Here is a 12,843-nt window from a genome sequence, read left to right as displayed (position 1 = left end):
AGAAAGGAATAAGACATGGCCCTGCCCTCAAGAGGTTTAGAACCTAGAGAGAAGCACAAATAGTTTCTATGACAGTTGCACTGTAGGAATGCTTTAACAGAGCTATAAAGAAAGGGTTATGAAGCCCAGAGAAGTAAGTGATTAATTCTGAGCAATGGTCAGGGAAGGCTTTACAGAGACATTTGGCCTGGCCCTTGAAGCATCCATTAGGAGTCACTGCTTTAGGAATGTGTGGAGCACAGTTCTTGCACTCAGAAATTGGTTTGAGTAAGTAGGATGAGGTTGGAGTTAAAGGGCATTGAAAACTGAATAAAGGCATTTGGACTGCAAACCAGTATGTCTCAGACTTTCCCATGGAAGGAATTAATAGCAGAGGAGACTGAGTGTGCACTCTTGGGGATCTGGAGATGTAGTCTAAAGCAGCCCACCATGCTTGGAATTTCCTTAAAGTCTTCTGTTTTATCCTAAAAACACACGTGAATTTTGCATCTTGCAACATATTATACACATGTTTATTTAATGTAAAAATGGTTTTGCCACCTAAGCTCTGAGTAAAAATCAGGGTCCCGGGAAGATGCCCCATCAACATCCCAGAGCTTTCCATATGCCTTGGTACACCAATAGCACACTGGCCCAGGTTTGAGAGTATTGGCTGCAGACCTCAAAAGTTCTGGGGTGAGATGTGGCATGATGAAAGCAGGTGCTATGGGATGGAATTCTGAGCTCTCAGTGGCATTCATGGTCCCAGGGGACAGTCATTGCCTTGGGAGAAACAAAGAGTCAAATTATTGGCTTTAAATTCCAAAAGAAGTTCTTATAACTCAGCAGAGACAATGTTCTTAGAAGTCAATGTTTTTGATTTGCTGGAAAAGTATTTTGGAATACGGAAGGCTGATACCTGAAGGAAGCTTGGCATAAAGCTGACACTAGAAGTTAGAGAGTGAAAAAAGAATGGAAGAGCCAGGCCACCCAGTCTGCAAACCAGATAAAAAAGATGCCCTGGCTCTACAAGGAGCTTCTGAGCAGGGAAGGATAGTTATATTGTTGAGGGTCCCTTAGAAGGAGCCTTGTACCCTACTGGGAGATGGAGAGTGGCAGTTAGAACTCCTAGATTAGTTGGGTATTCCAAGAGATAAAGAGATTTTTCTTGCTTCTGGAGTTTGGCAAGCCCCAGAAATATGTTATCATGCCATGGTGGAGTGGGGACTTAAGAGTTGGCACATGGGGACCCAGGGCAGAAAGGGCCTGGTGACAGGCCTGTGTTTCCTGGGCCCCAGACAGGGATATTGGAAATCTGAGTGGAATCCAGCATTAAGACCAGACACCTAACTCCATCCCCATGATACCTAATCTCCTTCCCAACCTCAGACCTAAAATACATCCAGGAGTAAAGAGGGAACAGAGAAAACACTGCACTTAACTGAATTTAAACCTGAAATGACTGAGAAGTCTCTACATTTTTGGCAATTGAGTGGAAATGGGAGTTTGAGGTAGAAATTAGGCACATTTATAGAAAAATGATTATAATTTTTGCAGAGTGGTTGGCTTTGGAAACTCTTCCCCATTCCACAGAGGTTCAAGAAGCCTGTTGAGAGCAAAGTTCAGGGTAGATGGAGAAGGGAGATGGACAGGGAGATCTGGCTCCTGGGGAAGATGGAAAGGAGTGAACAAGAGGCTTCTCTCTACTCTGCACTTGGAGATCCAATGTTACCTGGCACGGAGATGAGAACTGAGCAGATGAAAAGGGAAAATTCAGTGGAAGTCATCCTGCCCGGGTTCCAAAAGCTTCAAAAGGTGCTAGGGTTCTATCAGCCAGCCAATGTTAACTTGCCTCTATGCAGTCTTCCTTTGGAACAAGAGAGTAAGCCATATTGATAAGTGATAATGTCCAAGAGGAGGTTGTCTGGGAGATGCTATGCAAATCGCCATAAGAGCCAGGGCTTCGGCTCCCATCCCAGCCACAGCAGCTAATGCCAGTTTAATGTAGTGGCCCCATTTCTGCCATGGCTGAAGCCCAAACAAGTATTACTCAGAGAGGCTAAAAGACTTCCTGAGCAAGTGAAAGTCCACGTGACCTCCTCCAAGCCAAGCGAGAAGCACTAGCCTAGAACAAGAGGTGCCGTTGCTTGGTCTCTACCTGGAGAATTAGCCATCAGACTTACAGAATATAACTCACTGCTCAGGAGCCCCCCTCCTGTGGCAGAAGAACAGGACCAGCATGACCCAAGAGATCTCTTCCTTTGAGTCTTTACATGGTGACCAGGAATGTAGCCACAGGAACACTTTTTTCCCTTGTGTCTTAAATTGAACAAAGGGCAGTCATTTTAATTTGCTTTCCAAAGCATTTCCTAGGCGATCTTTCTTCTCGTGATTTGAATCAGTTGGCCTTCACTTTTGCCCAAAGGAAGGAGACGAATATGGAACAGGCAGAGAGGGATGGAGGTGAAGGGAACTGTGAGGGGGTCCTCCTTTCAGAAACCTCTGAAGCTGAGAGTGGCTATAGGCACTTTGGTTTCAATTAGAATGTACCGACAATGTGCGGTGCCTAACATAATCCTTTTCTCCTTTGTTATCTTGCTAAAATGCGAGAAATTTCAGAGAAAAGGATTTGGTGCTACCCCACTTCTGGTTCAATATTACAGCTCAAACATCCCTGCCAAAATCCCAGAGAAGAATCATAACATTGGGATGATGCCACCAATCCTGAGTCATTTGCCAGGTGTTACTTGGCTTCAGTGGGAACCAAAACATCATCCCTTCTCTTCGTCTCCCCCTATTTCTTTCCCTGCCAATAGCTCAGGGACCATCTACTTTCATACGCAGGTAAAAAATGCAATGGCAGACCATGTGGAAGACTGGAGAACTACAAAAAGAAGCAGGCTTCCTTCCAAGCTCTTTCATTTTCTTCTGCTTTTTCTTTTCAGAAACACTTATTTTATTTATTTTCTCACTCAACTCCTATAAAAAGAAATATCGCTAGCCGCTCACAGATGCCGGCATACTGATTCAGGGGGATTGGATTACCGAAGGCTTTGCAGAACAATTGCTAGACAAAAAGGTAGTCGGTACATTCCAAGGAAATTAAATACCTTTATCTTGAAAAACACAAGCTCACAATCAGGCTTCAAAGGAACAGAAATACACCACAGGCTGTGAAAGTCAGGGTCCCCTTTCAAGTATGGAAAAGAGGCCGGTGGCGTTGACTCACAAAATCCTTAGAGAGCAGGAAGTTTGCTGTCTGGCACAGTGGGAACGAAAGTGTGAGACATCTGAGCAAGAGAGGGGGCCAGTGATGACAGAGGGGGATTTCTGGAGACATTTCTCTCTCTTTCTTCTCAAGGGGCCCTGCCCAATCATCCTGGCTCTCTGTTTTCTTTGGAGAGAGCCAAGACTGGAAACCCAACTGTGGGAGTTTATTAGACAGTGTCTCGGAGAGACGCTTGTACAGGAAGCCTCTCCCTAATCAACTCAGATTGGTTGCTGAGAGACAGAGAAAGTGCAGGGGAGTGCCAGAAAGCGTGGTCAGGAACAGAGGCAACTGGTGGCCCAGCGTGTCTGCATCACAGGAGGTCAACAGTTACAAAGACTGCAGCCCGACTTTGTCTGGAAACTGAGCCAAGATTAAGTCAATACATCATCAATTCAAACATTGGATGTGACGTTCTCAGGAGAGAAGGGGATTTTGTAAATGGAACTAATAGCTCATACATAAGACCCTCTTCCTGGGTCACTCTGGGGGACGGCCTCAGGAATGAATTCAGTCTTTGGGGTGCCAGGTTGAGTTCTGTAATCACGCCCCTGTAGCACGAGGGACGCCAAGTTTTGGGGAGAGGTGGTGTGGGGTAGGGGTTGGGGCTTCGGCTCCGGCTTCAGTCTGGATCTGGCACATCCCCTTGTCAGCCATGGGACCTTGGGCAGGTTACCTGACCCCAGTACCTTGGAGTCTTTGTCAGGAAAACGAAGGTAAGAGTGGTGCTGATTTCACAGGATTGAATTAAAATGTTTAGTGTGGTAACTTTGCTCATGGTAAACACTCATAAAGGTCAGCTTTAGTTTTGTGAAGAACATTAGGTGGGCAGTCAGATTTATCTAGATTTCACATCTTAGCTGTGAAAACGTGGGCAACTTAAGTTTTCTGAATTTCCCTTTCTTTAACTATAAAATGCTGACAGTGGATCTTCTTTACAGTGTTTTTGATGACAATTGAATGGGATAAGTGAGGTGCTTGAGTTCATATTTTGAAAAATTGTAAAGTACCTCTCCCATAACTTGTGTTTTGAAATATTGCAAAATTTATCAGATGCCTCTCCCATCCCTCTTGTATTTTGTGTCCCTTTCCTTACTCTTCTTGCATCACTATCTCTAGAATCTACTAGGTCTTGTCAACGGATGTCACGGTGAATGCGAGAAGAAATGGTAAACTTACCATTTCACAGTCCTCAGCAGTGCAAACATGATGAATCACTTATATTTTCTGGGACGGTCATGCAGGTCAGCTCACACATGGGCACGTGAGGTTGCTGTTTACAAGCAATAAGTCTGTGGAGGTGGGACCATTTAATATATTTGCATGGATGTAGGTGAATGTGACTCTGAAATAGAAAGTGCTTGAAAGTCATACTGGTCAAAGGATCCATGATCTTGTCAAATGTTGTCAGTGTGAAACATTGCACAGAGCTTCAGCACCTGGCATAGGGCTCAGCTCATGGAAGCTCCTCCAGAAAGATGTGTTGGCCGACTTCAAAGAACAAATATATATCCCTTGGTGGCATGGTGGCACCAGCCTCTCTCTCTGCACCTGCCTCCATGGCTCCTGTGGCCTCTGCCTCTTTGCCTCTCAGGCTACAGCTACCCCTTCCTTGTTCAAAAGGAGCTTCCCTGCATCTCAGATGCAAATTTCCACAGTGCTACCTGAGATATGCAAGGGTTTTGAGGCCTGAGATATACGTGCACCCGAATCCAAGAAGTGATTATTTGCCGGTCAGAACTAGAGGCAGAGCAGGTGGGTGGGAGGAGATTCAGATCTATTCAAGGGCCCTCTCTTCCAGGTTCCCATTCCCGTCTGTAGTTCTAGAGACAAAGGGGGTTATTCGTTGGCATTTGTCAACTATTTGTATTTGTGGGCAATCCGTGAGTGACAACAAAGTTAATATTTAATCAACCAGGAGTTTGCAGGGCGAGTTCGATTCTATTTCAGTCAATACAGTGTTATGGCAGGGGCATGGCTGAGGCTCAGAGACTCAAGTGTCAGGAGAAAATCTCAGTTTGAAAGCCATCTGTCTGCTTGACTTCTGTGTGGTCCGTCTGAAGAAGGGAAGGGAGGGGTGATGAGATGCTCCCCCTTGCAGGTCCTGGGGCTTCTGTAGTGCAGTGAGGGCCTTGTGGTCCAAGTGGAGGGAGTCCACATCAGAGGCTCCTCTGAGTAATGGCTGTGTGCTGTGGAAGGCATTTGACTTCTAGGAGAATGACTGATGACAGTGTTAAATGGAACGGCTGCACTCTCCTAACACTCGCTTCCCGCTCCCCGCTCCATCTGTTTCTCATCTCTGACTCTGCCAGCAATCTATTCTTGCTTCCACTTTCCAATAAGTTCCTAAAGGCACCAGTGGTATACAAGCCTCACTCCTGGGGGGAGGAGGCCACTCAGCCAGGAATCAGCACACTGGAGCCAACACCCATGATTAACATGCTGGCCCTCAAACTCGAGAAGCTGGGAAAGAAAGACTGTGCGGTGTTTCAGTGATTCATGGTTTCTACCAGCATCCTGTTAAAACCTCAGCTCCTCCAAGAAGCTTTCCCTGATCGAATCAAAATTATCCCAGCACAGATCACCTGTCTGTTTAGCACCGTCCCCCCTACCCCCACCTGTCTGGGACCCCAGTACATCAGTCCACATTGTGGATTATCCATGTCGGTGCTCGGTCCCACATTGGCCAGCCACTCGGGACAGTCTGGGCCATCTGCCTCTGTGACCAGGCTGGGAGCACTCAACGAGGACTGTCACACTTCACTATTGTTTTAAACATGAATTTAATTAGGAATGAATACATATTACAGTATGGATCCAAAGCTTTTGATAATGCCTGCTTCTATGTCTGGATATCTTTATCCTTTTTCTGTCTGCTCCTTCTTTCGACAAACATTTATTAGGCTCTTGTTATGGGCAAGGCCCCATGATTGTGGGGTTACAGAGTTGAACAACACATGGATCTTCCCCTCAAGGAACTCACAGTCTAGTGGGAAATCCAGCAATATAACATTAAACTGATGTATTATTTTATGCAATATTAGAGTGATACACAATGTATTATCAGTGAAACACAAAAGCAGTGTAACTAACAGAGTCAGGTAAGATCAGAGAAGGCAGCCTGGAGGAAGTGACCCCTGAGCTAAGTCTCAAAGGAAAGGTTGAGGTTAGCCAGGTGTGTGTCCGGGGGTGGGGGTAGGTTCCAGGCAGACGTGCTGACAGGAGTAAGGGTACAGAAGGTAGGAGCTACGTGATGTGTGCTGGGAACTGCAAACAGTTCTGTGTTACTAGAGGATGTGTCGCAGCTAGATTTTGCATTTCAGAAAGCACCCAGAAGGTAGAGTTGAGGAGGACACAGCTGCAAGTGGGGAAATCATTCTGGAGGCTGCTGCAATAGTCCAGGCAAGAGACGGTGGGGGCCTGGACTAGGGAAGTGGTAGGAGAGATAGAGAGGAGGGTAAGAAATTGAAAAGTATTTAGGAGGTAAAATCAGCAGGATTTGGTGACAGCCAGTGCGTAGAAGAGTGGCAAGAGACCCAGTGCAGGAAGATGAGGACCAAGTGAGCAAAGGCGATTGAGAAGATTGGACGAGAGCAAAGAGCAATGGCTTTATAAAAAGCCAAGAAGTGGGTGTGGTTGACAATGTCAAGTGCTACAAGAGGTCACTTAAGACCAAGACTGGAAAATTTCCAATAGGTTAGAAACAAAATGTTCATCGGTGCCCAGGTGAGGGTGGTTTTGGTGGTGCAAGACAAAACTGCATGGGATGAGCCGTGAATAGGAAAAACAAAAGTGAATTCAGAACAGAATTATTTTCTCCTTCAGGTACCACAGATGGACTACCTATGGCCTAAAAGCTTTTCAAGTGTCCAAAATTATGTTTGAGGTCTGAAAAAAATTATTAGCTTCAAAATGCAAAAAGAAAACTGCAAAATTAAATTAAGGCATGTTTAATTAAATATCTCCAAAATGTAACATTGTTTCAACTTCATTAATTTTTAATTCATAAAAACTTCATTACATTTAGAAACAATTTTGGGGTTAGATTTTTCCATTTTGCACACATTCCCTTGTATGCACAATGATTGCTGAGAAATCTCAGCCAATTATAAATTAACTGTTTCTTGTCACTCAGTCACGTCAGAAGCAAAATTTTTAAAATGCATTTAACATAAGATGTGGGTGCATTTTCTTCTGCTTGCTTTGATGTGAGATCAGGCCTCCAAATATAAGTGTTTTCAGGGCTTTAAAATGTCTTAAAATAGTTCTGGTGTAGACAACTGTTCAAAAAACTTGGCCAGGGAAGGAAGGAAAGAGAAGGAGTGTTCATTAGGCAGAGCTGGAAGGGGAAGGAGAGTTTTTTATTTTTCTTTATGGAGGGGGAAACCTGAGTGTGTGTATGTGCCGAGGGAAAGAGTCAGTGGGGAGGAAAAGATTGCGGAGGGCTGGGTGGTGACTGAGAGAGGCAGGCGGAGCAGCTCGAGCCCAGACGGCAGAATGGGACCAGGAGAGGGGAAAGAGCAGCTCCTGTGCAGAAAGACGAGGGGAGGTTGAGGCCCTTCAAGGGGATCCTAGTCTCTTTTCTATATCAGGCAGAACTGTCCCAAAGTGATAGGAGAGTCTCATAGCACCACAGCAGTCACTTGGGGACTCATTCACCTGAACAGGTAGCATCTTCAGTGGCACAGTTGTCACTTCCCCTTCAGTGGGGATCTCCATCTAGCCTTTCTCCACAAGCACTGCTGGAGAAACCAGTTTGTCCATGATGCTTAGGTGCACATCCCAATACCCCAGTTCTCACCACCCTTAAACTTGTGGCTGGAGCATCTGCCTGCACAGCCCAGCTAATCCTTGGTGCATTTCTTCTTAAGTGTCCCTGTTGTCCCCCCATTCACATGGATCCTGATGTTCCCATGGTCAAAAACCTTCTGCCTAAATGGTCCCAGGTTAAAAGGCAGGTGTTCAAATGAACCCCAAGCACCTTCCTCCTGGAAGGTAGAAATTTACTCCAAACCTTCTGTGCCTTCCCTTTGAATTGAGTTTTTAACTTTGATTAGTCAAAATAGAGGATCTCGTATTCACAGAGGTACTCAGGAGTTGCCTGTGTGGACCTGCAGACCAGAGTATATAGTGCATTTGATGCATTTGTTATGTGAGCCCTTGGAGCCACTGTAGCCGATTCTTTGTGTAGGCAGGCACTGCACTGCACTGGTATTTTAAAGACAAAACAGAAAACAACAGACATCCACTTGAGGCTTTGTGAGAGGAAACCCAAGGCATCTTGAAATGGCTAGGTAGGGCTATTTTTCAGCTTTCGAAGGTGCAGAAGGTTGTATCAGATTTCTGCTCCTTCCCCGTGGCTCATCTCTTAGTGTTGTGTGAAGCTGGCATTCCCTAACACTGACACGGCTCCATGTCCCATGACTGCACTACTGGTTGAACAGACACTCAACTGTGCAAGCGTTCTGGAAAAGCACAGGTCATAAGCTACCCTCTTGGCATTTTCCTGGATAAAAGATGCTTTTTGATTTATGATTGTGGCCCCTGTTGAATCAGGGTTTTATGTGTTTATAACACTCCCCTGAAGTCTGAGTTTCTCTCATACCAAAGAAAGCCTCCATTTACATGGTTGAACTCAATATTTGAGACTGTGGAAATGAAACAACCATATAATTCTGCAAATGTTTATTGAGTATATACTATATGCCTGTATCGTGCTAGGCAATGAGGATACAACCAGAAACTAGGCCTGACTTCAAGGAACTTACAGTCATATACAATGCTTCCAAAAATAAATCAATTTGCAAACTAATTTTAGCCTTGGCTGGAAAAGAATCACCTGTGAAATGTGTTTAAAAATACAGATTCCAGGGGACTGGCCCAGTGGCATAGCGGTTAAGTTCGCGCGCTCTGCTTTGGTGGCCCTGGGGTTCGCAGGTTCAGATCCCGGGCGCAGACTAATGCACCGCTTATCGAGCCATGCTGTGGCAGCATCCCATATAAAGTAGAGGAAGATGGGCACAGATGTTAGCCCAGGGCCAAACTTCCTCAGTAAAAAAAGAGAAGGATTGGCAACAGATGTTAGCTCAGGGCTAATCTTCCTCAAAAAAAAAAAAAAATATATATATATATATATATATACATATTCCTAGGCCCCATCTCCAGAGATATGGATTCAGTAGGTCTAGGGTGAGGACTAGAAATCAATATTTTTAACAAAGTTCCCAGGTGGTCCTGATGGCAGCCAGGTTTGGGAACCACTGGTCTGGTGGGATAAAAAGTTTTACTTTCCAAATAAGTATTTTAGTAACATGTTGACAGACAGGTAAACATAATTTTTTCTATCCATAGTTTGGTTAAAACAATTGCTTTATATCAAGCAAACAATATTAGGAAGATTGACTAAATTTTTAATGAAACTGCTAGAATTTACAGGGAATTTGGTATCATGTCTCTGTAGGCTACATCAAATTTTCCCTGAGCCTTTTTCTTAAAATGACCCTCATCTCCCACCCCAGACAGCCTTTTGGAGGGTTCTCGCCCGTCTCCTCCATTTGCAACTAGAGCCCCATCCCCTCTTTTACTCCAGCTATGCTGCATTTTTTTTTTCCAAAAGAATAATTGTATCTCTTCAAGGAATATGTGTGTAAAGCATCTACAAGATTCAAGTTCTGGTCGTTTAAGTGACTTTCAGCATTTTTTGTAGAATGCTTATGTCTTCCAGCTCTTTTCACTATTTTTTGTTTGTTCTCACTTTCTTACAGGACTGGGAATGGAGAATATTGGTGGAATCTTTGTGGTTCTTATTTGTGGCTTAATTGTGGCCATTTTTATGGCTATGTTGGAGTTTTTATGGACTCTCCGACACTCAGAAGCTACTGAGGTAAACTTTTAAAGGGGTATGACCTATAGTGTTGGCAGACGGGGCCAAGTTCACAGGCTCTTCCACATACAAAATTCATTTCAGACAAAACCTGTGAAATCCCGCGAGAGGGTGGAGCGCCCATGGGACAGCGCAAAGGAAAGAGTCCCAGGCTCAAAGGCAGATCTGGGTCAATATGTCATCACTGACTAATTATGCAGCCACAGAAAGGGCACTTAACCTCTGGGCTTCAGATTCTTCTGTGAAACAGCCCAGCAAATAAATATGTGAAAAATGTCTTATGAACAATGAGGTCTTACACAACTATAATTTAAGATGCAGTATTGTAAAGAAAAACAGGCAAAAGTACCTGGTTACTAATGGAAATAATGACTTGAGTTCTTCCATCTTAAGTATGTTTTTGCCTTACAGGTAAAAAATTTTAGAGGTATTCCAATTCACGTGAGCCCAAGAATTACATCTTCCTTCTCAGGGATTTTTAAAAAGTTTTTTAATTTTAATTTTATTTCCCAAACCTATGGCTTAGAAACTAGGTTAATATAAATTTCACACAGATCCAAGAGTCTGAGAAGAAGGAAGAAGCCTTTATCCCATGCTACCTCCATTCTACCTCCAAGACGGGGCACAAAGCCTTACATGCTAATTGCATTATTTGGTTTTTAGAGTACATTAGCCTCTTTCTCAATCTCCCAACTCTGGATCTTCCTAAAACCTTCTTCCCTAATTGGCTCTGGAGAAGCAGCTCAGAACAGTACATAACTGCCCAGTGCCCTTCCAGCATGAGGGAGTCCAGCCTCGCATAGGCCTCCATACAACACTGCCTGCCAGTCCTTTTGCTCTTCTGTGCTCAGCCTCTTTCCCATTTCCCAGTAGGACTTCCACACCATCACCCACTCCTCACTCCCCTTTGCTCCTACATGCAAAGAGGTTAATTTTACCACCCACCTCATCAAGAAATGAGGAGTTACCAGCCCCAAATTATAACCTCCACTAAAAAATTTACCCCCAGCTGTAGCCACACCTTCAGCTGCACGATGTTCTGGTCATCCTTCCGTCTCTGCCTTGATCCCATCTGTCCTCTACTCTGGGATTATCCTCTCTCTCCTCTTTCTTCTGCCTGCTCTCTCCTCCAAATCCAAACATATGCTCATGTTTATCCCATATTCCAAAATATTAGCAGTCTCACTATTACTCTTGTCCTATCCCTCCCCTCTTCCAAACCAAGGTCATCCGACTGCCTCAGTCTCCATTTCCTCACCTCCCATTGGGTCCTCAATCCAAGGTCTGGCTTCTCCCCACCTCTGCACTTAAAGGTCATTGCTAAAAGGTCTGATCCCTCCCAAAGAGAACCCATTGGGCCTTATTGGACCTCAGTGTGCTCCTTGACAAAGTGGACAGTTCCTTCCAGGAGCTTTCTCCTCCCTTGCCTTGCGTGGCACCAAGCCCCTTTGGTTCCCCTCCTACTTCTCTCTCCAGCTTTACTGTCTTTCTCCCATTGCCCGCTTACATGGTAATGCTACTTACTTATTCCATAAGATCTAGTTCAAGTGTTCCTTTCCTTGTGAAACCTCCCCCGATTCTCCTGCCTTCTCCTCTGGACTAGTGGAAATGATCACTCCTCCTCCTTCCCACCATGTTGTAACCTGTGCATAGACCAGTGACACAGGGTATTGCAATGATTTTTGTATCAGTCTGGTTAATAGACATTGCTCTGCCTGCAAGTAACGACTGTGTCTTTTATCTCTGTGTTTCCACTACAAAGCACAGGGCTTGATACATAGTTGACAGTCAAACAATATATGTTGTTCTATTCTTGTCACATGTAATAGATTAGGCAGATGGTGGTGTTTTTGTTGTTATAATTATTATTAGAGGTACAGAGAAGTTAAGTGACTTGGCTAGAGTCTCTGCTGTTTAGTAACAACAGCAGGTCTAGAATCCAGGTCTCAAGTCCTAACTCAGGCCATACTCCTTAGGTGATACTACTTCTCTGTAGCTGCTGCAGGGGGAGGATCTGTGCACATTTGAGCTCCCAAGGGCTCACTCATGGTCTGGACATACCTTGAAAAGTCCAGTGAGGAGTTAAAAGCACTTCCAATAGCTAAAATGAAGAGTAAAGGCTACGTTAGCTATTTGCTATGGTAGAACAACTGTCCTGTTGATAGAACTGGAAGACTGGAGGAAAGAACACAAGAGAACAAAAGGCTTCTTCTCCCATCATGGTCTGGGAAAGTGTCCTTTCCAGCACAGAGCAGAGAATTAAACAGAGTACGCATGCACTTTGGAGTAGACAGGTTTAGGTTCAAATTCTTCGTCAGCTCTTTGTTAGCCAAGTAATTTTTAGCATGATATATAACTTCTCTGAGCCTCCATTTCCACATCTGCAAAATGGGTATAACAGTAGTAGTAGTACAGATTCATGATTCTTCACCCACAATTCTAAAACCTAAAAACCTCAGAAAGTTCCAAGTTTTTGTAAGTTTGATGCAAATGCATTTGGCAACAAAAGTTGACTTGAACTTGTGTGAGGCTAATGTTTATGGTCTTTATCTCAATCAGTGTGAACATACATACATTTTACTACGGAAATATTAATGTGTTTGAGTATAGGATCTGCCCCAGACCCCACTGGATGTGACACATAATATATTGTATGTGTATTGTATTACCTTCCTAAACTCCTAATTATTCTGAAACACAGCTGGACCCAAGA

The 12,843-nt window shown here is 44.3% G+C and overlaps 1 protein-coding gene across 1 annotated transcript in view; it reads left to right on the top strand.

Moving 5' to 3' along the window:
• The window catches only part of GRIK4 (glutamate ionotropic receptor kainate type subunit 4), a 291,987-nt gene that overhangs the window by 278,183 nt on the left and 961 nt on the right, over positions 1-12,843 (top strand). Inside the window, exon 18 of the mRNA XM_058544995.1 lies at positions 10,012-10,130. Within this exon, the coding sequence (XP_058400978.1) occupies positions 10,012-10,130 (119 nt within the window). The remainder of the gene's footprint in view (positions 1-10,011; positions 10,131-12,843) is intronic.

The sequence above is a fragment of the Diceros bicornis genome, chromosome 7, assembly GCF_020826845.1.
Source record: "Diceros bicornis minor isolate mBicDic1 chromosome 7, mDicBic1.mat.cur, whole genome shotgun sequence".
NCBI classification, from domain to species: Eukaryota; Metazoa; Chordata; class Mammalia; order Perissodactyla; family Rhinocerotidae; genus Diceros; species Diceros bicornis.
Note: the sequence above shows the minus strand (reverse complement) of the source record. Positions and strands in the feature narration are given on the sequence as shown.